This window comes from Oncorhynchus gorbuscha, linkage group LG04 (assembly GCF_021184085.1).
Source record: "Oncorhynchus gorbuscha isolate QuinsamMale2020 ecotype Even-year linkage group LG04, OgorEven_v1.0, whole genome shotgun sequence".
Classification (NCBI taxonomy): domain Eukaryota; kingdom Metazoa; phylum Chordata; class Actinopteri; order Salmoniformes; family Salmonidae; genus Oncorhynchus; species Oncorhynchus gorbuscha.
In genome coordinates, this window is record NC_060176.1 from 43500116 (window position 1) to 43526324 (window position 26209).

Genomic DNA, 26209 nt, shown 5'->3' on the forward strand with positions numbered 1-26209 from the left:
ATATGTGATAGTTGGCTTCTAAACGAGTTGGAAAAAGTGGGTGTGGGGTCAGTTTGTATCAGTTTGGTGTCAGAATGATATCTAATTGACTGATGGACAGTGACTTGCTGGCTGACTTTTGTCCATTTGCAATATGTTTAAACAATGCGGTACCATCACCAAAATTATATTCTGAAATCAACACCAACGTGCGATGGAGAGGAACCAGAATCACTGCCCAGCCATCCCGAGTTCACCGGTCCAGTCAATTTAGCATTTCTGCAGTATTTTTGAGCATGCCAAATTCGTGATGATAAATGCCCATTGAAACATGTTGTAAATGCACAGTGCATTCACAGCCAAGACAATGCATTAGTGGCTTGAATGTTCACTGAATGTTCTTGAGTGGCCCAGCTAGAGCCCAGACTTGAACCCGACCGAACATCTCTGGAGAGACCTGAAAATAGCTGTGCAGCGAAGCTCCACATCCAACCTGACAGAGCTTCAGAGGATCTGCAGAGAATGGGAGAATCTCCCCAAATACAGGTGTGCAAAGCTTGTAGCTTCATACCCAAGAAGACTCGAGGCTGTAATCACTGCCAAAGGTGCTTCAACAAAGTACTGAGTAAAGGATCTGAATACTTATGTAAATTTGATATTTCAGTTTTTTAAAATATATTTGCAAAAAATTCTAAAAACCTGGGTTATGGTGTATAGATTGCTGCGATTTAAAAAATATATATATTTTATAGTAAGGCTGTAATGTAACAAAGTGGAAAGTCAAGGGGTCTGAATATTTTCTGAATTAACTGAATAAAGACAAATATATGGTAAACAAAGTGTTCTCTTTTCGGTCCTCTGAAGCAGTAGGTAGTCAGCAGGTAGTCGCCGTCAAAAACATCGTCCTTGGTGAGGAATTCTGAGGTAATAATGTTGCGCGGACTGAGCGAGTACTTATGAGGTGAAATGGAACCAGTTCTGCCCGAGGCCTCCGCCCTTTGCGACCGCTATGAAGTAAAATGGAGCCAATAAACCAGCATGGCAACGGAAGTTTTGGTTAATTACTTAGGCCGGTCAAAATTTTGCAAGTTCTAACAACAACCCTAGCAACAGAACCTAGAACTCATCGAATCCCATTGTGATGCAGGGGGAGACACTTTTTGGCATGACAGGCCCATAGCTTTCACCGGCTCAGTTTGTCATGGAACGAGCAGGTGTTCTTAATGTTTTGTGTACTATTTCCACAATGAGGTTGGAATAATATTGTGTACATTTATTATAATGCCCTTTTACTGTAAGAGCTGTTTGAAAAGACCGCCTGAAATTTCTTCCTGCTTTGGTGGAAGGGAGTTTTGGCCTTCCATGTTGACATCATCATGCGGTAAATTTACATAAATGGACCCATACGAAAGAGTTTCAAACCCCTCTGCCAATAACAGCACATTTTCAGTTTTTCCCTCCCCACTCAAACCATTCCCAGACAGTCCTAGCAAAGTTATTACTTGAGAAATAGCTTTTTTCTTTAAATTAAAATGGTTTCTTAGCAATCACAGTAAGGTACTTAAATGTGACCGGGAAATGATTTGATATTGAGATAAAAATTGGCTGCGTTGGACCTTCTTTAAAAAAATACTTTTTCTTCTAGATGTTTTCTAAGACTACTTTTCCAGGAAACAAAGCCTTTGCTTAGGCCTGTTCCCAAATATGTTGGGTGGGAAAATGTAGACCCTTCGCTTTCATTTGACACCAAATTTGATGTGCTCCTATGAACTTCTGTGTTAGTGATCATCGGGGGTTTATCCACGGAAATGTCCATAGGCTACAGTATACGATGTAGGCCTAATGGTTATTTCTACACCACAAGGCATAACCTCCTAGGCTACCTCAGGAGTCCATTTTCTGCCGAGGCTTGGTTTTTTTCCCCCTCTTTCAACAGGAGATCGAAGATGGAGAGACGTTGGGCCTGTGTGAAGAGAGAAGAAAACAAATGAGGCTATTTTGAGTCTGTTTTCCAGTTGAGCTACTTGCTGCAGGGAGCTGGCTGGCATCAATCTGAGTCAGTTGGGTTTGTTCTGGACTGAGAGGGCTTGACACTTCTGTCTGTCAGAAAGCCAACAGGTCAGACGGAAAAGACAGACGGCCTCCTCCGCTCCTCAAATCTGCTCCTATGCTTATTGAATTCACATTATTCTCATAAAACTAACAGGCTGAGAGATACAGGGAAGGAGGGAGATAGATACAGGGGGTATTCTGACCAAGGGGGAAATAAGACCGTAGGGTGAGAGAGGTGGGGGATTACTTACAGAAATGATGATTTTGGGGGAGGGAGGGAGAGAGAGGGAGAGGGAAGGAAGGATACTGACAGAAAGGAGACATGAGAAGGTGGAGGGAACAGATGAGTACAGAGCGAGAGAAGGTGGAGGTGGCAGGAAGACAAAGAGAGGGGTTTGTTGAATGGCGTGATGGATGGAGGAGAATTGAAAGGGGTGGACAGCTCTCTTCATGGACGTCATGTGCTGGGCGGGCGAAGCAACATACAGCTCAGAGCCAGAAACAGGTCAGCATCAATACAAAGACTAGCTTCACTACCTGGTTTTTTTATAGCCCATGTTCCACAACGTAACGGTAAGATGCAGTGGTTTGTGAGGTGAATGATTCCGACAGCCCTTTAGAGAGTGTTAATAGGTGGTGGCCAAGCTTGAAATGAACGTCTAGAACAATGACATCACTACAGGCTGCTTCTGAGTGGAGCCCACCACTACAGATTACATGTGAAGGTTGCATAATAGTCTAGTCTACTTATCTGACTGAAGAGTGTGTGTGCGGGGTGGGTGCTCTCTACATTATGAATGTAGCCGCTAGAGAGAGCTGATGTGTGGCGAATTAAGTACACATTAGCTGTTGTAAAGGATGAGGGAAAGGATATTGAGGGGAAGATGTGAGTGGGGTAGGGTGGACTATACTAGCTGGGCGGGTGAGGTGGCTGCACCTGATCACTCTCTTCATACAACTGTCCATTGCCATGCAGAGGTTTAGGACTGGGCTAATCTACAGCCAGCTCACAGCAAAGGCAGGATAAGGGCTCTGGTCAAAGCTTCTGGACTAAATAATCAATCAAAAATTAAACTAATTCAAGATTCGGAGTGCTGGCTGGAGGGATGGATAGATGTAAGGTACTGTCCTAGTTCTGTGTCATGGATGACATTGCAGAGGGTAAAAAAAGGTCCTCTTCAGTAGAACTTCTTTGGACTGTGTATGTCTGTGTGTGCGGAGGCATAGGGGTGTGTCGGGTGTTGAAGCAGATGATGGGAGCTTAACAGGGTCTGTTCAGGTTTCAAAGAGCCCACTCACAGCACATCATCCCTCAGAAACAGAGGAGAAACGCACTGATTGGCTGCCACTCTCGCTGCCACGGCAACCCCTCATCCGTCCGTTTCCCTCCGCTCCTCCCTCAACCTGGTCTCATCGCAGCCTCGCAGATGAATCGCGCTCAGACCGGTGAGATGGCTCATTAATATTCATGAGGAGGGATTTAATCTGATTGTGCGTGGCCTCTCCTTTGATGCACTGCATTCGTCCTTCATGGTGAGCAACACTGTCCTCCCTCCCATCCTGCAGGTTAATCTGGGCCTGTTTGTTTGTGTGTGTGCGCACGCATGTGACTGGGGACTATGTGCCCCCCTGGTGAGTGAGGGGGAGGCAAGCCTAAATGATGTAACTGGAACATTCTCAAAAAGGAGATTCAAGGTTCTCTGTTGAGTATTTATTTCATTCAGGGGTAAGTAGATAAACGCAGGGGCGCCGCTAGGGATTTTGGGCCCCATGAAAATATATCGCATTGGGCCCCAACACCACAGGCCACACCAACCCTGTGCAATTGCTGTAACCGCACACCTCCAGAACCCAATCGACCCATTCAAAACTTTAAATAACTCTTACCTTTGCAGGCTTGCACTCTCTTGTAATCCAATATTTACTGCACAATATTTACTGACAGTGAGCTGTGAAAATATAACACTGTGCAGACATGCATGCAACATTCTGCATCCAGTGGAATTCACTATTATTGCAAGACTGATACCCTCTATAAGAAATGTGCTAAAGGCCATCTTTTACAGTCTAAATGTAATTTTAATGGTAAAATTCTTGATTTGAAAATTCTCTTAACATGAATGAATAACTTAAAATAAATACAACTTAAATATACATTAAACTCTTCAATTAAAATAAATGATCATCTATAGAATATAACAAACAGAATAATAAAATCCGCAGCATATTTTTGAACTAAGTATACATACCAGCTAGAAAATCAGCAGCTGTAAAAGTGGAAATGGAAAACAAAATGGAAATGAAAATGCCTGATGGTGGCGCTAGAGGAAAGGTCAATAGGTTTCTTCCACTTGGGGTCTTGATTGTGCACAACAAATTTTATGGCAATCCAGCCATTACTTTGAGATGTATCTTGTTCTCAGTCTTGTTCTTCTCAGTTTACAGATGTTAACTTTTTGCCAAAAACAAAAGGAAAAAGAAACCGTTAGTTTTATTAGTACATTGTAAATAAAATATTATATTAATAATGAAAGGTTAATAATTTAGAGGAAAATGCCCCCCCCCCCACACACACACACACACACATATATATGGCACCCCTGGATAAACGTTTTGGCCTAAGCCTTCCTCTGAGGACGCAAGCCTGTCATAGGGTCAGACTGAGAGAAGGAGCCCCTTACACACTCTCTCCTCACACACACACTTTCCTCACCCTTCCCCCAGGTCTGGGAGAGGAGACCGAAGGTGAGGGAGTGTGGGGTAAGACCGGGTGGGGGGGTTCAGCTCTAAACTGGGAAGCAGAAAACACCCCCACACTGACTGGCTCAAAACTCCTAATAATCCCTGTTAGACTAGGGTTATGTAGGCTGTTCAAGGTAGGCATACTCTGTGTAGCCTGTATATACTGAGAGCTCTGCTCTGAGGTGGTTGTGATGAAACCCACTGACAGAAATACTGTGTGGGATTTCCACCTATTGTCCTGTCTGAGAATGATCCAAATGGTCCATTAAGACTGGCCTAGGTCCATTTGTCATGTGATGATGGTTTCCCTCTAAATCTAGTGAAGCACAGCCAAATTTAACAATGTGTGACCTCCTCTGCGGGCCCGTTTTTCTAATATTGAGTTGCACCCCCTTTTTGCCCTCAGAACAGCCTGAATTCTTTGGGGCATGGACTCTACAAGGTGTCAAAAGCATTCCACAGGGATGCTGGCCCATGTTGACTCCAATGCGTCCCACAGTTGTATCAAGTTGGCTAGATGTGCTTTGGGTGATGGACCATTCTTTATATATATGGGAAACTGTTGTGCGTGAAAAACCCAGCAGCGTTGCCGTTCTTGACACACTCAAACCGGTGCGCCTGCACCTGCTACAATATCCCAGTCAAAGACACTTAAATGTTTTGTCTTGCCCATCCACGCTCTGAATGGCACACAATCCCTGTCTCAAGGCTTATAGTCTTCTTTAACTGGTCTCCTCCCCTTCATTTACACTGATTTGAAGTGGATTTAACAGGTGACATCAGTAAGGGATCATAGTTTTCACCTGGTCAGTCTATCATATGAAGAGCAGGTGTTTCTAATGTTTTGTACACTCTGTGTACATCATATTATAACCTGTATTGGTATAATATTTGCCTGACGACAAAGTCAATGTTGAGGTAGCTGACCTTATTCAATCTAACCAAACCCATGTCTCATTTACTTCCAACCTAGAAGAAACCTTAGTTGTTGTAGATTTGGTTGTAGTATTTAGGATGACCTGTTTTGATTGTGGGTTCTGTTGCAGCTGTAATTGGATGACGTGTATAATGAAATATTGATATTGCCCTGAAAAAGACAGTAGAGCAGAGAGAGATTTACCTCTGACAGATGGACGGACGGACAGACAGACAGGAGGCCTCCCTCGTATGTGTGGTTGTGAGTCATTCTCACAAACTTGGTATTACTCTTGGTAAATAAAAAAAGAACATCTATTTTGTAATGGATAAAATACCTTCTCAAATTGTCTGTTAAATTAATAATCTTAACTATTCAGACTGAATTATTATTTTGTTTATGTACACGTTTTCCAAGACAATGCACAAAACAAAACAATCTCAATACCGTAACACTTGTAAAGTTAGAAAAAACATGGCACGGTGAACATTTTGCACTTTAATTATTATTTTTTTGCCAAAGATTCAGGAGAATTATTACAATAATAATATTAGTAAATGAGCAAATGGTACTTCATCAAGAGCAAAAAATATCATTTGGAACCATATGTGAAGCATTAAGAACAACATTAATCATTAACTCCCCACCACTACCCAGCTCCACCACATCCCATCCCAGTACCATGTTTTTGTGTTCTTTAGAAGTCAAGTCCGTCACTGAGTCCATTTCTCTTTTGTATTTAGTACCTGTGAAAATATGGAAAATAATCCAATTACATTTCATTAACAACAGTCCCTCCCAATCCCAACAGTTAAAATTCCATTAGTATGCAATTATAATGCAATAACATGGTTACTAGTGAAGGTTGACTACAGTGTTGCAACAAGTGCCTAAAATAATGCTAATCGCTAACTAACTAGCTGGCTTGCTAAATGCCATTTAGCTAAATGCACCAGCTAGGGCAAAGCAAACGTTACCTCCAATACAGGTTGCTCCCAGAGGTGGTGTAGATCAGCATGTTTGTGCAACAGCATGTTCTGAATCAAATGTGATTAGGGTCCCCTGGGAAACACTTTGGGTGTCATCACTCCGTCCTGGCTTTTTCATTTGTTGTCATGCCAAACAACAATTAGATGATACAATTATTCAATTTCTGATTCCGACAGTTCACCCAAGTGTTTTGATCTACATCGCAAGTCAAATTGCAATCTTTGGTTGAAAAATCATAATTCCATTTTTTTTTTTGCCCATATCGTGCAGCCCTACTAACAACCTGGTAACTTTACCTATGCAAACATTTGGTGGCACAGAAAGAAATGAAAAATTGATGTGTTCTTCAGGGAGATTCAATGTAGACTAAATCTTAATCAATAACAAACAAACAACTTTTCTACCTCTGAAAAATGTTGATTTAGAGCTCTGGCTACAACACCGGTATAAAAGCAATGAATGTCATGTGCATTGTTACCAAACCTTTTTGTAAGGTCAAGTACGTCATCAATAACACTCTTGTCTACACCTTTACTCTCTATATACAGTGCATAAGGGAAAGTATTCAGACCCCTTGTCTTTTTCCACATTTTGTAACGTTACAGCCTTATTCTAAAATGGATTAAATAATTTGTTTTCCTCAATCTACACACAATGCCGCATAATGACAAAGCGAAAACAGGTTTTTAGAAATGTGTGCAAATGTATTAAAATAAATAAAAACAGACCTTATTTACATAAGTATTCAGTGCCTCTGCTTTGAGACTCGAAATTGAGCTCAGGTGCATCCTGTTTCCATTCATCATTTCATTATTTCTACAAATTGATTGGAGTCCACCGATGATAAATTCAAATGATTGGACATGATTTGGAAAGGCACACACCTATCTATATAAGGTCCCACAGTTGACAGTGCATGTCATAGCAAAAACCAACCCAAGAGGTTGAAGGAATTGTCTGTAGAGCTTGGAGACATAATTGTGTCGTGGCACAAATCTGGAGAAGGGTGGCAAAAGAATTCTGCAGCATTGAAGATCCCCAAGAACACAGTGGCCTCCATCATTCTTAAGTGGAAGAAGTTTGGAACCACCAAGACTCTTCCTAAAGCTGGCCGCTCGGCCAAACTGAGCAATCGGGGGAGAAGAGCCTTGGTCAGGGAGATAACCAAGAACCCGATGGTAACTCTGACAGCGCTCTAGAGTTCAACTGTGGAGATGGGCGAACCTTCCAGAAGGACAACCATCTCTGCAGCACTCTACCAATCAGGCCTTTATGGTAGAGTGGCCAGATGGAAGCCACTCCTCAGTAAAAGGCACATGACAGCCCTCTTGGAGTTTGCCAAAAGGCACCTAAAGGACTCTGACCATGAGAAACAAGATTCTCTGTTCTGATGAAACCAAGATGGAACTCTTTTGCCTGAATGCCAAGCGTCACATCTGGAGGAAACCTGGCACCATCCCTACGGTTAAGCATGGTGGTGGCAGCATCAAATCAAATCAAATTTATTTATATAGCCCTTCGTACATCAGCTGATATCTCAAAGTGCTGTACAGAAACCCAGCCTAAAACCCCAAACAACAAACAACGCAGGTGTAAAAGCACGGTGGCTAGGAAAAACTCTCTAGAAAGGCCAAAACCTAGGAAGAAACCTAGAGAGGAACCGGGCTATGTGGGGTGGCCAGTCCTCTTCTGGCTGTGCCGGGTAGAGATTATAACAGAACATGACCAAGATGTTCAAATGTTCATAAATGACCAGCATGGTCAAATAATAATAAGGCAGAACAGTTGAAACTGGAGCAGCAGCACAGTCAGGTGGACTGGGGAACAGCAAGGAGCCATCATGTCAGGTAGTCCTGGGGCACGGTCCTAGGGCTCAGGTCCTCCGAGAGAGAGAAAGAAAGAGAGAATTAGAGAGAGCATATGTGGGGTGGCCAGTCCTCTTCTGGCTGTGCCGGGTGGAGATTATAACAGAACGTGGCCAAGATGTTCAAATGTTCATAAATGACCAGCATGGTTGAATAATAGTAAGGCAGAACAGTTGAAACTGGAGCAGGAGCATGGCCAGGTGGACTGGGGACAGCAAGGAGTCCTCATGTCAGGTAGTCCTGGGACATGGTCCTAGGGCCCAGGCCAGTTGAAACTGGAGCAGCAGCATGGCCAGGTGGACTGGGGACAGCAAGGAGTCATCATGTCAGGTAGTCCTGGGGCATGGTCCTAGGGCTCAGGTCCTCCGAGAGAGAGAAAGAAAGAGAGAAGAGAGAATTAGAGAACGCACACTTAGATTCACACAGGACACCTGAATAGGACAGGAGAAGTACTCCAGATAAACAAACTGACCCTAGCCCCCCGACACATAAACTACTGCAGCATAAATACTGGAGGCTGAGACAGGAGGGGTCAGGAGACACTGTGGCCCCATCCGAGGACACCCCCGGACAGGGCCAAACAGGAAGGATATATAATCATGCTGTGGGGATGTTTTTCAGCAGCGGGGACTGGGAGACTAGTCACGGCCGAGGGAAAGATGAACAGCACAGTGCAGAGATCCTTGATGAAAACCTGCTCTAGAGCGTTCAGGACCTCCGATTGGGACGAAGTTTCACCTTCCATCAGGACAATGACCCTAAGCCCACAGCCAAGACAACGGAGGAGTGGCTTCGGGAGAAGTCTCTGAATGTCCATGAGTGGCCCAGCCAGAGCCCAGACTTGAACCCGATTGAGCATCTCTGAGACCTGAAAATAGCTGTGCAGCCATTCTCCCCATCCAACCTTGTATGGGCTTCCTTCTTTTCACTCTGTCATTTAGGTTAGTATTGCAGTGTAACTACAATGTTGTTGATCCATCCTGTTTTCTCCTATCGCAGCCATTAAACTCTGTAGCTGTTTTAAAGTCGCCATTGGCCCATGGTGAAAGCGGTTTCCTTCCTGTCCGGCAACTGCGCTAACTGTTTCTTTGTAGTGACTTGGTGTATTGATAAACCATCCAAAGTGTAGTTAATAACTTCACCATTCTTAAATGTAATATCTGCTTCTTTATTTTATTTTTTACCCATCTTACCAATAGGTGCCCTTTGCGAGGCATTGGAAAACCTCCCTGGTCTTTGGTTGAATCGGTGTTTGAAATTCACTGCTCGACTGAGGGACCTTGTATGTTTGGGGTACAGATATGAGGTAGTCATTCAAAAATCATGTTCAACGTTATTATTGGACATATAGTGAGTCCATGCAATTTATTCTGACTTTTTAAGCAAATTTTTACTCCTGAATGTATTTAGGCTTGACATAAAGAGTAATACTTACTAACCCAATACATTAAAGATTTTTATTTTTAACTGATTTGTAAAAATGTCTAAAATCATAATTTGACTTTGACATTATGGGGTATTGGGTGTAGGCCAGTGGCACAAAATCCCATCTTAAATTCAGGCTGTACAGAATGTGGAAAAAGTCAAGGAGTGTGAATACTTTCTGAAGGCACTGTAAGCTCCCAGTAATGTATTGGGTATAAACCACCAATGTTTCGGCATCCTCTTGTATTCATCTTTGAATTTGAAACAATTAAATAATATTCGGATCCCAGTGTCCTGTTGAAGAAGCAGAAGATATTATTCCTGGGGTCCACACAGAACATGACAAAATACAGACTCTAATGGACAGGAAGAGCAACACAAATGGAAACTAGGAACACTACGACTAAAGAGAACAATATGACTATTTAAAAAGTATTAGTGAGAAAGAGAAAAAGAAAACAAATGTAATACTAAGAATGTTTGCGTCTCTTCACAGCCCGCAATGTTCTTTGAGCTTGCCTTGTTAGTTTTTTTTAAACAGATTTTATTGCTTGCCTGAGTTACCTGAGGCGGAAGAGAATTCCATGTAGTCATTGCTCTATACAGTACTGTGAGTCTCCCAGCCTCTGTGCTGGACAAGGGGACTGTGAAGAGAAGCTTGATTGTGTGTCTTGTGGCCATAAGCCGGCTTATGGCTCCCCCAAAAAATGAAAAGACGATAAAAAATGTTTTTTAAACTGCTGCCAGCCAAAATGACAGGGAGAAAAAAAAATCCCATTGCAAAGTAATGATTTTTATTCATTGATAATAAATACATTTGTCACGACTTCCGCCGAAGTCGGCCCCTCTCCTTGTTCGGGCGGCGTTCGGCGGTCGATGTCACCGATCTTCTAGCCATCGCTGATCCACCTGTCATTTTCCATTTGTTTTGTCTTTGTTTTCTACACACCTGGTTTCATTCCCCAATTACATGTTAATGTATTTAACCCTTTGTTTCCCCCATGTTTTTGTGCGTGATTGTTTCTATGTTCATTCGGTACGTTATGGCTGGTTTTCGACGGGTGCTGTTTTCACCCGTGCCTAATTGATTACCGTTTATTGTTGGTCAAGTGTATTGTTACCGTGTGCCTTTATTTTGAGTAAAGTACGTTGCTCACTCATTCTGCTCTCCTGCGCCTGAGTTCATGCACCAGCTACACCCACCTTCTGACAACATTTGACATCTTGTTTAACAGTCTATAGGTTCATTTGCATCATTTAGTGGAAGTACATTGGCCTGTGTGTATTTTTGTTAGCCGTCATGCATCTTATTTATCCAACACACAGATCACACGCGGACATTTTGAGCTGAATTTCTCCTGCAGGTCCTCAGCTGGTTGCTACTGGAGTAAAACATGCTTTTATAAGCCCTTTCATTGCGCAACAATTCTAAATGCAATCTCGTGTTAAAAACAGTTTTGGTGCACTATTACAAATCGCTACTACTTTTATTTCTCAACTGGTAATTGTAGCTCACCTCCCATTCACCGTTCAAGTGCAGGCAACAGGCTGTCAACGTGTCACCCAACGCTTTACAATGTGAGCAAAAAGCATTATGCATTTTGAAAACATACTTTGGTTAATCATAAAAATCTGAATTAAAATGTTTCAAATCTAAAAATTAAAGGTCAACTAATGTGAGATCACCAGCCTCTGCTGAATGGACACATTGATACACCGTGATCCATTGGTGGTTAAATGAAAATCTGCGCATGGAACTCAGTCTGTTAACTAGGCAAGTCGGTTAAGAGCAATCTTCTTTGCAATGACTGCCTTCACCGGCCAAACCCGGACGAGGCTGGACCAATTGTGGGCGCCCTATGGGACTCCCAATCACAGCCGGATGTGATACAGCCTGGATTCAAACCAGGGTGTCTGTAGTGACGCCTCTAGCACTGAGATGCAGTGCTTTAGACCGCTGCGCCACTCAGGAGCCATTGCTTTTTCACATCGAAGGGGGAGACTTGGATTTTTTTTCAAATAGCTCACTGTGATATATTATCATTCGCAATCGATGTAAAAAAAAAGTAAATTAAACACTTTCCTACATTTCTACGCAGCAGGCCAGGTACTTCTATGCATGCTTCGGTGCGTGCACTCCCTCAACATGATCAAGACAGGGACACCATACACATGCTCATTGCTAACATGGAGCACTCCAAACGAAAGACAATGAAAAAATTGACAATGAATGAAAATTATGGTTATGAAAAAAATATATATATTGTTTCTCACAAGTGTGGGGGGGGTCAATGGGCAAACAATTGACACAATGAATGTGCAAGAACTGTCAGGAGCCATTCTGCAGAGAGACTCGCCTATATCTTCGCTAACACACCCCTCCCTTCTTGTCTCAACATTTTAAATTATACTCGAGACACATTATCTTCAAACATATTTTAGATGCTTTTCAATGACAGCCGCAACTCGACAATCAGCCAGGCCTTTTGCCACGTACTGCCCAAATTATGGGCTTTCCAAATAGGCATAGGCCTACAAGCGTGTGATTTGAAACAATTCAACAGAATTTTTTTTAAAGAAGCTAATGATCATCGATTCCTCTGTGGCTAAATCATGCTTTCTGGTGAACTATTTTCAATGATTAAAAAATAATGTATAGACAGGAGTAATTATATAATTTGAGCAAATTTGTTTCCATTTACTTCCCTATTGGCCTCACCGCTATACCATTTCTCCCCTGTTCAATTGGCTGTCAACTTTTTTTCGTTGTCCAGAAGCCAAGGGCATAATCCTAGTCATATTAGCAACCCATCCTAGTTGTTCTATCTTTAGATTCCACCTCTTTCTAAGTATGGAAGCGTTATCAGGTGCGCTGTTTAGAATGATTTCCCAGGATACCATTTTTTGGGGGGTCTGGGAAAAAATCTAAGAAAAAATTGTTTTTGAGTGTAGTTAACCTTTAATTCAAGTGTACATGCACATAGCACCGTTTGGTTAGCAGTGTATCTGTTGCACACACGGTGTGATGGGAGTTACACTGTACATGAATCAAACAGTTTTTACCATTACCTTAACTGAACGTCTCATTACCATAACAGACAACCATATGGTAATGAGAAATTGGCATTACAGTAATGAGAAGCGCCTAGGAAATTTAGTTAACAATGGCAGAAGCCATTATTGACACATTCATGCTCTTTCTAATCTGTTATACTGTAAATTATGAAATCAATTTTGCTCAAACATTACACATTTATGGTAATGATAATCTAAAATGGATAAAGGGAGTGAATTATCATATTTAATCATGAGAAAGGACCAGCTTATCTTGTATACATCTTTGAGCTTCTCTTCGTAGTAATGAATTATGGGTCGAAAAAACGTAATACAAAAAAAACACTCTACTTTGTGCAGAAATGCTACGGTAATGAGAAACGTGCTCAGACACCTTTTTATTTTATTTTTATGACTAGTTTGTAATGTGAATACCCAGACCTGATAACTCTCTTTGAATATGTACCGCTTTAAACAATATTTAATTGGTTTTAATTAAATATGTTTTTTTTTTTTTTACAAATGTAATGTATTTAAAATCCTACAAAACTGACCCGGATGCATTACGGTAATGACATTGAGTAAACATTTTCTTTAAAAAAAAATTAAGCTGGCTCTGCAGTTTAAGCTCAAAACAACTTAACGAGCCAGAAACCAAGCAAAGTGAGCCTTAGTATGATAGTAAATTATTTAAAAAATTTGGACGATATATAGCTGAATTCTTCAGACTTGGTTTCATGAGAATTGCCAGTGTGCGCGAAAGCTTGCACGGGTGTGGGTGTGGTGGGAGGAATGGGCTTGTTTCATAAATATATGTACATATTTTTTATTTTTTAAAAATCCAAGGATAAAAGCCATGGTAGAAGGATTTAGTCATGCCAGCAATTCAAAAGTGGCAAGACGAGGGAAGCGGAGAGAGAGAGAGGGCGTTGGAGAAAGCAAGAGGGGGAGGTAAATGTGTGTGAGAAGTGGGGGGGTGATTGCTTCTCTCTATGCTTAAGCGCTAGCTAGGCTATAGTTAAGCAGAACGCTTGTATAATCTGTATAATTTTTAACCATTTATATTTATCCTCCACCACCCACACCCAATGCAAATGTGGATACCACCTGTTTATAATTAGCTTATTACCTGTTTTAAATGTATTTGTTGTAGATGCCAGTCTTTTTGCTTGGATTTGATGTCCTCTGGGTTTTCCTACGAAGCTGCTCTCAGCTGAATGATAAAGGCCTGTATGTAAACAAATAGAACGATATATATGATCTCTTTCCTCATAGTCTGAACCAACTGATAGGCCTAGCTACTGTGCAGTGGGCTTATGTAACTTAGTAACTACTGTAGCATAGCTGCCTGTACACTAGTCATTAGTCTAGAGCATAGCTAAGAACTAAAGAGCAGTAGGCCCGATTTACTATTGGTGTATCTCAACAGCCTAAAGGGCCTTCCTTTCCTTGTCTCCTTTCCTTCACCTGCATTGATCAAATCAAATGTATTTATATAGCCCTTCGTACATCAGCTGATATCTCAATGTGCTGTGCAGAAACCCAGCCTAAATCCCCAAACAGCAAGCAATGCAGGTGTAGAAGCACGGTTGCTAGGAACAACTCCCTAGAAAGGCCAAAACCTAGGAAGAAACCTAGAGAGGAACCAGGCTATGTGGGGTGGCCAGTCCTCTTCTGGCTGTGCCGGGTGGAGATTATAACAGAACATGGCCATGATGTTCAAATGTTCATAAATGACCAGCATGGTCAAATAATAATAATCATAGGCAGAACAGTTGAAACTGGAGCAGCAGCACGGCCAGGTGGACTGGGCACAGCAAGGAGTCATCATGTCAGGTAGTCCTGAGGCATGGTCCTCAGAGAGAGAGAAATTAGAGAGAGCATACTTAAATTCATACAGGACACCGGATAGGACAGGAGAAGTACTCCAGATATAACAAACTGACCCTAGCCCCCCGACACATAAACTACTGCAGCATAAATACTGGAGGCTGAGACAGGAGGGGTCAGGAGACACTGTGGCCCCATCCGATGACACCCCCGGACAGGGCCAAACAGGAAGGATATAACCCCACCCACTTTGCCAAAGCACAGCCCCCACACCACTAGAGGGATATCTTAAACCACCAACTTACCATCCTGAGACAAGGCCGAGTACAGCCCACAAAGATCTCCGCCACGGCACAACCCAAGGGGGAGCGCCAACCCAGACAGGAAGATCACATCAGTGACTCAACCCACTCAAGTGACGCACCCCTCCTAGGGACGGTATGAAAGAGCCCTAGTAAGCCTGTGACTCAGCCCCTGTAATAGGGTTAGAGGCAGAGTGTGATGTGATGGGGAAATTAAACTGGTGAAGCAGATAGGCCTACCTGGCATACATCTTATTGCTTTCACCTGTCCTCTGTCTTAATAAAGGAGAGGAGGTAACATGTTGGGTATGGTCCGTGGACTAGCTTTCCTACTACTCCAGCCTTATCCATCCATCTACATGTCATATCTATCTGTTATCATTGGAAAATCAATCTGGTGTGTGTTTGGAGATGGTGGTGCCATTTGTCCACTGGTCTTTAGCTCTGTGAAGATTAATGGAGTTGAGTGGAATGGTGATGGAATGTTGACATATTGGTCTGTGTTTGGAAGTTGATGGCATGTTGACAGATTGATCTGTGTGTGGAATGTTGTCCGTCCATTCATCCTTCACAACAGCTGATGTGCAATGCATGCACCACGCATCATCTCTCTTAGAGAGCCCCCACCCCCTATCTCTCTCACTCCCTCTCTCCCTCACACACTCCCACTTCTGGGAATGTGATGTGATTTGTCAGTGTGGCAGGAGGGCAGACATCATTCATTAGTGAAAGTTGTGAGAACCTCTACAGCTGCGTCCTAAGGATCATGGCCTAAAATCATTTGCCTCTCTCTTACCCTCTCTCCATCCTTCCATCCCTTCAACCCTCCCTCCACCTGAATGTGACTGGGCCTGCTCGACTGGGCCTGCTCGACTGTCCCCCCCAATTAATTGGTGGTGTTTCTACTAGCGCTGTAGGATACAGAATGTGAGAGAGTGTTTTTAGTATTCCTCTCAGCTCATCTCGTGTTGCCTGTGATATCTGACCTCTTTTGTCTCCTATACGGCTTGATGTTGATTTGGAGGGCATTGTTGGAGGGGGGGGGGTAAGAGGTTGATTTACATAAGGCTTAGCCCAGATTTCGACACACTTGGAGAGATCTGAGAACCAGGCCTGAGGGCCATGAGCTAATCATCCATGTCCTGTCGTGTGCGTGCGATATCTAAAATGTTTGTCTTTTTTTTTGTTAGATTTTTTTTTAATGCGCTTGATCATGTGCATTTTCATGCATTAATGTTTTTCAAAAATCTCTATCTCTCATTGTTTACTTAGGGAGGATTGTTCGGGCCAAGCGGATGGTGGTGGCTGTTAACCCTACAGAGTTTGAGTACCTGGAAGGCAACATACCCTCAGAGTGGGATGGTAATGCTGAAACACTGACACTTTAGCTGTTTGTCTGCCAGCCTCCATGATATGGTGTCATGGATATTGTGAATCTGGAGCTCGGGAATACACTGTAGTACAGAATAGTGCTAGGCAACAACAACAACAACTGTACTAGAACTAACATTAATCACCTAGGCTATTTATTCAGAAATGTATTCATGAATGTATCAGTCACCCTATCTGCCAATGTCAAAAACTGTTTCCATTTCCCATACAACTAGATACAAAATGTTCCGTCTCTGACTTGCTTTATCCACATTAAGCCCTCATCGTCCCGCTCTCATGCATTTTCATCAGGATGCAAATAAGAGGGGGATAAGAAGCCCTGAGTCCCGGCATGCTGAAGGAAGAGCTGGGAAATCTCTCTCTTTCTCCAGAGCCTGCCCTTCCAAAATACACCTAAAAAAGAACAGAGGCGGGAGAGCTAGATAGATGTAGAGAGGTTGCTCTAAGGATCAGAGGAGGAGAAATCTGCAGTCTCTATTCTTATGCTGTACAGTAGTTGAAATGCAGTAGCAGTACTACAGTCCCCTTTCTGCTTAGACTGGCAAATCAGAGTGATGCCATATTCTGGCTGTTGTCAAGCTGGAATTGTAATGCATGAAAAACATGCCAAAATCTGTTTGAGATCACTTACTAGTTAGATACTGTTTTAATGTACCTATCGAGCAATTACACAAGTGTGATGCCATGCAACTGGCATTACATTGGATGTCCGGTGTAACTGTTCATTTTGCTGGCGTAGTATGTGTGCAGTGTGGGTGCTCTAACTCTGTCTGTTCCCTCATCCAGCTTGGATCCGAGGCAGACGGAAGCAGCCCCCCTCCATTGAGGTGCGTATCCCTGCTGTGTTTTTGGGGAGCGCTGTGGGGCGGGGTAACCGGGGGGGGAGGAAGATGCTCAAGAGAAACACTTTGATTTGCTTTCTCTCAGTTTCCAACAGAGCCAAGGAACTTTGGGGGACAGGTGTTAAAAATAAACTGGAGCTGGCGTGTGAAGGTGCTAGTGAGTGTAGACAGTCACAGCAATATGCCTGACATTTCGAAGTCAAGCTGACGTCTTCCTCCGAGGAAACGTCAGTCACCTTTTCGCATCCTGTACAAAGGATTAAAGTTAGAATAAAAAATCAATCCCTTCCTCTTCCTTTTTTTTTTGTCGGGGGCTCCAACTCCTTTTTACCTCTAATTAGCCCTTTTGGACGTTTTTCTTGGTAAGCCATTGTCGTGATTTTTATCATTGTTGAGCACCCCATTCCTTTTGTTTGCTGAATCGCGACGGCCCACCTGAACTCGGACATCTTAATGCTTCCTTGTTCATAGAGGACGATTGACTTGAAATTATACACTGAGTGTACGAACATGCGCTTTCCGTGACATGGTCTGACCAGGGTGAAGCTATGATCCTTTATTGATGTCACTTGTTAATCCACTTCAATCAGTGTAGATTAATTTTTATTTTTTTAAGCCTCGAGACAATTGAGAAATGGATTGTGTGTGTGTGTGTGTGTGTGTGTGTGTGTGTGTGTGTGTGTGTGTGTGTGTGTGTGTGTGTGTGTGTGTGTGTGTGTGTGTGTGTGTGTGTGTGTGTGTGTGTGTGTGTGTGTGTGTGTGTGTGTGTGTGTGTGTGTGTGTGTGTGTCATTCAGCGGGTGAATGGCCAACACAAAAGACTTAAGTGTCTTTGAACGGGGTATGGTAGTAGGTGCCAAGCGCACCGTTTTTTGTCAAGAACTGCAACGCTGCTAGGTTTTTCCATGCTCAACTGTTTCCTGTGTGTATCCGGCCAACTAGACACAACTATGGGAAGCGTTAGAGTCAACATGGGCCAGCATCTCTGTGGAACTCTTTCGACACCTTGTAGAGTCCTTGCCCTGACGAATTGAGGCTGTTCTGAGGGCAAAAGGGGGTGCAACTCGATATTAGGAAAGTTCCACAGGAGGTTGGTGGCACCTTAATTGGGGAGGACGGGCTTGTGGGAATGGTTGGAGTGGAATGATATCAATTACAGCAAACACGTAGTTTCCAGGCCATTTCATTTGCTCCCTTCTGGCCATTATTATGAGCCGTTCTCCCCTCCGCAGCCTCCACTGGAGGGTTCATAATGTTTTGTACACTCGGTGTATAACTGCCTTTTGTAGTCGCAATAAGTCATATTCAGTTTTCGTTTTGTTGGTATACAAGGTTCATCTAATCGACTATAATTATTATTATTATTATTTGTCCATTTGAAATGGAGGCTATGGGAAAGCCTTTAGAAAGCAAATACCCAGGCACCCTCTTCTGTATATTCCATGCCAATGGCCAATGTCATCCCACCTCAGTGTTGCCAGAACATTCTATTCCAATTTTCTGCTTACTGTCAGCCCATTCGCAGTCGTCCACAGCTGGACAGTGGTGTAGCCAAAACCACTCCCCCGGCACTTTGTCCCCTTCTTAACACTTCCTCTCGTCCCTGTCCAAGTCAACATAAATTGATTGGATTAAATCCTGTCATTAACAAGCTGGAGAAGCAGCTCAATATGCTCCCCCTGCTCCCCAAAGCAGGGCTGTATTGCCCTGGTCTCCCTTTGCCGTTCCCAGCCCACTAGTTCTGCTGCCAACACACAACATCAACACATCCAGGCTTCCCTCGCTCTCTGACTCTGCCAAGGCAAGACTAACACCACAGACTGGACACTAGTTTATGGATGACTTGAGAGGACTTCACTGTCACCAGTAGCTATCCCTTCAAAGGACTGAGTCTCTGTTGAAAAGCCTCGGTTAATATTGTGTGTGTGTGTGTGTGTGTGTGTGTGTGTGTGTGTGTGTGTGTGTGTGTGTGTGTGTGTGTGTGTGTGTGTGTGTGTGTGTGTGTGTGTGTGTGTGTGTATGTTCCCTACTCCCCACAGGAGCTGGTGAAAAACCAGCACTACAGGGAGCACATCAAAGGAAAGGCGAGGGAGGTAGATGAGAGAGAGCTGGCTCTGCAGGCTAAGGAGTACGAGGAGGGCCTGGTGGCTCGGCCTGCACAGACCATAGCCAAGGGCCACGCCGCCGCCACTAGCTTCGGCCAGCCAGAGACCAGTGAGGAGCCTGTCAGTACAGCCAACACATTCCAGCCTGGTTCCTGGATACCCGCAGCCAAGAAATAGCCACACACACACGCTCACTGGGTTATGATACCAGTACTGCGATACTGGATTTTCCATGGTAAAAAAATAAAAACATGAAGCAAACTGAACTCCTGCAGTTGTGTGATATAGCTTGGAAAATAAACAATTACTCTGGGTAACAACAGAAGGCTGTGTGTTTACAAGATTAGAACTGTTTTTCTGCTTCATGTTTTGTTCCCTTGCCATGGTTCTTCTGAGTATTTCGATACTGGTACCTAACACACAATGACACGATGCTACACCCAAGAAATACACACAGGCTATATGCAGTGCTATTCATAGTTTGCCCACACACACACACGACTAAGAAATAGACACACACATACATGCATACTGTGCATATGCACTCTCTTCATACCTACATCCAAAAAAACTAGACATCTGTAAACAAGTATAGGCCCTCCCTATGTGAGTATTCACAGGCTTCCTTCCATCATTACCACCGTGGATCGGCGACCTGAAAAGACTGAACAATTGAAATCGGCAAGATCGAGAGAGGACGCTGGGAAGGAAGCATGATCTGGCCAGCTTCAATGACCTTTTCTCATTTGCGCATAAATTTGTCCTCCACTCTCTCTTCTGTCCTTTCCTCTGTGACCCAGAAACAGATAAGTGGTTGAGGAGATGCCAATTCGTTAGCAGGTGAACAAAAGTGTCTTCCCATCCTCGATAGCCACCTTTCATCAGGGAAAGTCATGTCTATCCTACCGGAGATCTTTAGCGGAAGAGTTTTGAAATCTTAAACCTTTTGAATCAGTTTTTGTTTGTCAGAGGAGAAAAGCATGCACACATTAAAAACAATATGCTACTTATTGTTTATCTATAAAATGTCTTGCACAACTAACTCATTTGTTTTTATCACTTTTCACATGCATTTTGGGATCTGGACTGGGTTGTATTCATTAGTGCACACCATAAAACGTTTGGCAACGGAAACCGGTCACTATGCTCTTAAATGTGACGTAAGCAGTTTAATGAATATGACCCTGGTTATGATGTAAACTAATAATGGAAGTTCTGCTCTTCATATGCATTGAATCAGGGAGTACTTGACAGTGAATGGCATTCATGGGGTGTGGAAGACAATTTTAGCTGATCTCCCTGACCCTACTGTAAACTCTTTGTATATAAAGTTCAGTTGTCGGTAGTCAATATATCTTGTTTGATTTGTTGTGGATTATAAATGAAACTGCAAGGCTTGAGAGAACTGGGATGTGATGTAAGGATTGGAAAGTAGGTGGTCCTGTGTTTCTCAATTGGTAGATCATGAAGTAGGGTTTGATGATCCACAGTTTGTGAACTCATCTTAAGGTAGCAAGGTATGTATGCACTGGTGTAAGTTGATTTTGATCAATTGTCTGCTAAATGGCATACATATTAAATATTCTTCTGCATGACAAGGTGTAATTTATTTAATGGCTTTGTATTTTATATATACACCCCCAACACATGACACTACAAACCTTTTAAACAATTCTTTATTTTTATTAAATGACGGAAAGGATATCGCACAGCTCACAAGATGGTTGCAGGTCTCAGGAGTAGATGTCGCTTTACAAGAAGTGTGTGTTATATTGTCTAGATGTTAAAAACACTGAATAAAACCCATGTATGAAAATTACTTGGCTCACTTCTTGGTCGAGTTCCTGCCAGACTACAGTACACTCCTGCCAAATGTCAAAACACTTGGATTGGTGTTTAACTATAAGCAAAACGCATGATATAGCTATCCATCTATGCCGACTGGACAGTTGACATGGCATGCAACCATTGGTTGATGCACAGGTGTTGCACTGCATCTAGTTGAGCAGGAACTCAAACTTTTTGGTTAAGCATCATTCAGGGAGGGTTATGATTTGCAAGGAGAAAACAGACATATTTTTTATTCAGAACTTCAAATAAAAACAAGAAAATAATTCAGATATTTAATTAGTAACTTCAAATGGATAACTTTTGTTTTTTTTACAAGTTAATGAAATCGTTAGAGCGAAGTTGTTACAAATGGAATGCAAGGTACTGCAACACCACCAAGCTCAGATGGTGGATCTTCACGTTGTGATGATAGTCCCATCGAATGAGCCTCCCCAGTCTATACCGTTCCCTCAGCGCTGTAAGGCCTCCATGTAGGGCCTTACATCCCTCCTACACTGGACAAGAGTGCTGGGCTGGGTTGAAGAGACGAGGGGTGGGGGTGTGGCAGGTAAAGAGAGTGTTGAGCATAGCTGTGTTACTGTAGCCACTCTTCTCTCCTGATCCCGCTCTCCGGCTCAGTCTTTCTTGGTCCTTTTGGCTTTGGCGATGTTCTCCTGGCGTTTCTGCTTTTTCTTCTGCTCGCGGTCGCGCACCTCAATCATTTTGGCCAGTTTCCACGACAACAGGGCGCTTGCGATGAAGAGGGGTGTGAGCGCCAGGATAACCGTCGTCAGAAAGCCGTACGGGTCCTTAGCCGCCCACTCCACCACGTACTCCGCCCACGCCCGCACGTCAATCATCCTGATCGCCAAAAGCAACTCCAATCTGAAATATGGGAATAACGAAAAATGTAATTATTAACAAATTAGAAGCTTGGGGCAAAACTTAACCACAGATCTACATTCAGATTATCCAATCCAAAACTAAACAATTATGGGAAGAAATAATGTCAGACAAATTTATGTTTAGGCCTATATCTTGTAACATATACACTGAGTGGACAAAACATTAAGAACACCTGCTCTTTCCATGACAGACTGACCAGGTGAAAGCTTGCTTATTGATGGCACTTGGTAAATCCACTTCAATTCAGTGTAGATGGGGAGGAGACAGGCTAAATTAAGATTTTTAAGCCTTGAGACACTTTCTATTTTACCTTTATTTAACCAGGTAGGCTAGTTGAGAACAAGTTCTCATTTACAACTGCGACCTGGCCAAGATAAAGCAAAGCAGTGTGAACAGACAACACAGAGTTACACATGGAGTAAACGATTAACAAGTCAATAACACAGTAGGAAAAAAAAAGAGTCTATATACATTGTGTGCAAAAGGCTGGATTGTGTATGTGTGCCATTCAGAAGGTGAATTGGCAAGGCAAAAGATTTAAGTGCTTTTGAATGGGATATAGTTGTAGATGACAGGCGCACCGTTTGTGTCAAGAACTGCAACACAACTGTGGGACGCATTAGAGTAAACATGGGCCAGCCTCCCTGTGGAACGCTTTCAACCTTGTAGAGTCCATGACCTGACAAATTGAGGCTAAACTGATTGGCAAAAGGGGGCTGCAACTCAATATTAGGACGGAGTATATTTTCCTAAGGCACTATGCCAAAAGGTACCACTGTCCCACACACTGTTGTCCTGCTGAACATTTAACAGCTAACTCTAACATTTCTACTCACCAACAGGTGCTGCTACTCTAACATAGAAGTAGCCCAGTCTCCATCAATACAGCCACACACAGCTTCAGATTTCAAATCTAACCAATTCACATTGGATATATTGTATGCTGGACTTTATACCTACCGGTATACAAGAGTAAAATCAAATGTGCACTACAGTAAAACTGCCCCCGTAATTTTACAGTCTCAACCACAGACACTACATGACCAAAAGTATGTGGACATCTGCTCGTCAAAAACACCTCATTCCAAAATCATGGGCATTAATATGGAGTTGGTCCCCCCTTTGCTGCTATAAACGGCCTCCACTCTTCTGGGAAGGCTTTCCACTAGATGCTTCCATTCAACCACAGGAGAATTAGTGAGGATGGGCACTGATGTTGGGCGATTAGGCTTAGTTTGCAGTCGGTGATTCAATTAATCCCAAAGGTGTTCGGTAGGGTTGAGGTCAGGGCTCTGTGCAGGCAAGTCAAGATCTTCCACACCGATCTAGACAAACCATTTCTGCACGGACCTCGCTTTGTGCACGGAAATTGTCATGCTGAAACAGGAAAGAGCCTTCCCCAAACTGTTGCCACAAAGTTGGAAACACAGAATTGTCTATAATGTCATTGTAGCGTTAAGATTTGCCTTCATTGGAATTAGCCCGAACCGTGAAAAACAGCCCCAGACCATTATTCCTCATCCCACCAAACTTTACAGTTCCACGATGCAGTCGGGCAGGTAGTGTTCTCCTGGCATTCGCCAAACCCATATTTGTCGGTCAGACTGCCAGACTGAAGCACAATTCATCACTCCAGAGAACTCCAGAGAGTCCAATGGCGGCGAGCTTTACACAACTCCAGCCGAAACTTGGCATCGCGCGTCGTGATCTTAGGCTTGTGTGCGGCTGCTCGGCCATGGAAACCCATTTCATGAAGCTCCCAACGAACAATTATTGTGGTGACGTTGCTTCCAGAAGCAGTTTTGAACTCGGTAATGAGTGTTGCGACTTTTACGCACTTCAGCACTCGGCAGTCCCATTCTGTGAGCTTGTGTGGCCTACCACTTCGCGGTTGAGTCGTTATTGCCCCTAGATATTTCCACTTAACAATAATAACACTTACAGTTGACCGGGGTAACTCTAACAGGGTAGACATTTGACAAACTGACTTGTTGGAAAGGTGGCATGCTATGACGGTGCCACATTGAAAGTCACTGAGCTCTTCTGTAAGGCCATTCTACTGTCAATGTTTGTCTATATGGAGATTGCATGGCTGTGTGCTCGATTTTATACACCTGTCAGCAACGTGTGGCTGAAATGTCCGAATCCACTAATTTGAAGCAGTGTCCACATATACCTTTGTATATATATTGTGTTACTCCACTAGCTAACTTATGTCACAGTCCAGCTAGCTAGTAGCCAATTCTTACGCTAAATATGGTTAGGGTTCCCACACGGCCATATTTCCATGTTACTGCGCATGTTTATGGAACACAGATGGATGACAGCATTGACTAACGTTACCTGTGCTGATTAGCTATCTGCGTCTCCGTACACCTGTGTGTAAACGGAAGGCACAGACGTGTTGTCACTGCAAAATACCGTCTGAAACTGTGTTAAACAATACGTGTATATTTTGCATTTGTGAACTTATTTTGATGTGATATGAAAGTAGATAGCTTTATGATTCTAGAACCGTACCGCAATTGAGAATCCATTCCCGTTAAGATGGTGTATTTGACTGTCAGAGCCAATTCGTCTCTTAACATAAAATAAGGTCCTAACGTTAGGCAATAGGTAGCCCAATAATGGATTAAATGCGCCTATTTAGCATATCAAACAGTCAACTAGATACTCTAAAAGTTGGTGACGTGTAGCTAGCTAACGCTAGCTAGTATTCTTTACCATGGCAATGATGTTTAAAGGGAGGTTTTAGTACTCGAGCAGCAAAAGACAGATTGCCTCTTTTACAACCAACATTAGCTCATTTAGCAAGCTACATAAAACTGTTAGCTTCATTACGTTAGCTTCTGTAAACAATTAAGATAGCTCCTTTATTTACATTGTAAAACCACTTCATTTCCCCATCAACGTTGATCTAGTTTAGCAGTAGGCACAGAGATAACAGTTCACATCGTATAATTAAATTAAACATACTCAACTAAGAGAAGTTTTTATTTTTATCCCACGCTGATCTGGCACCAGGAAGTGGGTTCTCACAATTGGTTATGACGTGACACCCTAGAATATAGGGAACTGTAGTTTTATCATGATAGAACATGTACGTTTTCAGGCACACTAGGGGTGCGTTTGTAAATTCAAGTTGAAGTGCCAGAGTGTACTTTGGGCGTTCGTAAAATCAGAGGGTTTCGCTGTTGGGACGTTCAGAGCGCTCTAGCCGAGGAGTAGGGTTGAGCTGAGCCTTCTAGCTTCACCAGCCAGTTAAACACCCAGCTAACGTTGGCTAGCTTGCTAGCTAATTCCAGACTTACACGAGAAAACACCTCACTCTGACCATGTTCCTCGCCCTAGGGTTTAATGTTATCCAGAGCGTTGGTGACTGTAACTGTTCTGATGGCAACAATTTAATTACGTTTTTTTTGCCGACGTTTACTGGCACCAGTCATATTCAACGGGTGTCGCCCATTTGTAAATTACACAGTTATTATTCTTTACTGTACACTCAAACGAGAGCTCTGAAATCGGAGTAGATAGCCAAAGTGAATTTACGAACGCACCCGTAAACACCGTAATGGGCGTTCTCCGCATTCTAGCGGTGTGTTTGAACTGCGCATGTGTTAGGACCAGCGGAGCGAGATTCTCTTTTTAGTATGAGTGAAGTGAGTTCGGGAAAATTGATTGGAACGTTATGCGTCTTTTATAAGTAGTTTTCATATACAATATTTATGTCCTAACTCAGAATCAAATATGCTTCCCAAAAATAACATGTTCGCTGTGGTAGAACATTTATTTTGACAGGCGATTTTCTGCATTTATCAGGTAGCCTGTTTTCAGATGTGTTCAAGTAAACAGCATTATCAGGGAAATCGTTCTTCCTGCCAAGCATGTAAACGTTTTAATCGAACTCTTATATTAATCTGACTATCAACAATAATCGCATTATTGTGTGCATGTAGTGAGTCGAGAGCCATCCATTAAAA

General features: G+C 42.9%; 2 protein-coding genes across 4 annotated transcripts in view; one reads left to right on the plus strand and one right to left on the minus strand.

The window, feature by feature from the left end:
- Positions 1-21088, plus strand: part of ndufaf2 (NADH:ubiquinone oxidoreductase complex assembly factor 2) — a 36735-nt gene extending 15647 nt beyond the window's left edge. Inside the window, exons 2-4 of the mRNA XM_046346864.1 lie at positions 16428-16517; positions 17334-17374; positions 19428-21088. Coding sequence (XP_046202820.1) covers positions 16428-16517; positions 17334-17374; positions 19428-19670 — 374 coding nt within the window. The 3' untranslated portion in view covers positions 19671-21088. The remainder of the gene's footprint in view (positions 1-16427; positions 16518-17333; positions 17375-19427) is intronic.
- A 63-nt stretch (positions 21089-21151) lies between these two features.
- Positions 21152-25339, minus strand: smim15 (small integral membrane protein 15). 3 transcript variants are annotated; one of them, XM_046346866.1, is made up of 2 exons: positions 25211-25339; positions 21152-22208 (listed from the first exon to the last, which is right to left on the minus strand). In XM_046346866.1, the coding sequence occupies exon 2, from the start codon at positions 22181-22183 to the stop codon at positions 21959-21961; it is 225 nt and encodes a 74-aa protein (XP_046202822.1). In that variant the 5' UTR covers positions 22184-22208; positions 25211-25339; the 3' UTR covers positions 21152-21958. The 3 variants fall into 3 exon arrangements, with proteins under 3 accessions (XP_046202822.1, XP_046202821.1, XP_046202823.1); XM_046346865.1 differs by having other exon boundaries at positions 25206-25294; XM_046346867.1 differs by lacking the exon at positions 25211-25339 and adding an exon at positions 25111-25129.
- Positions 25340-26209: the final 870 nt, after the last annotated feature.

What these genes read in the sequence shown, in the direction of transcription:
- smim15 (XM_046346866.1), bottom strand. Translation starts at nt 22,183, where the DNA reads ATGATTGACGTGCGGGCGTGGGCGGAGTACGTGGTGGAGTGGGCGGCT.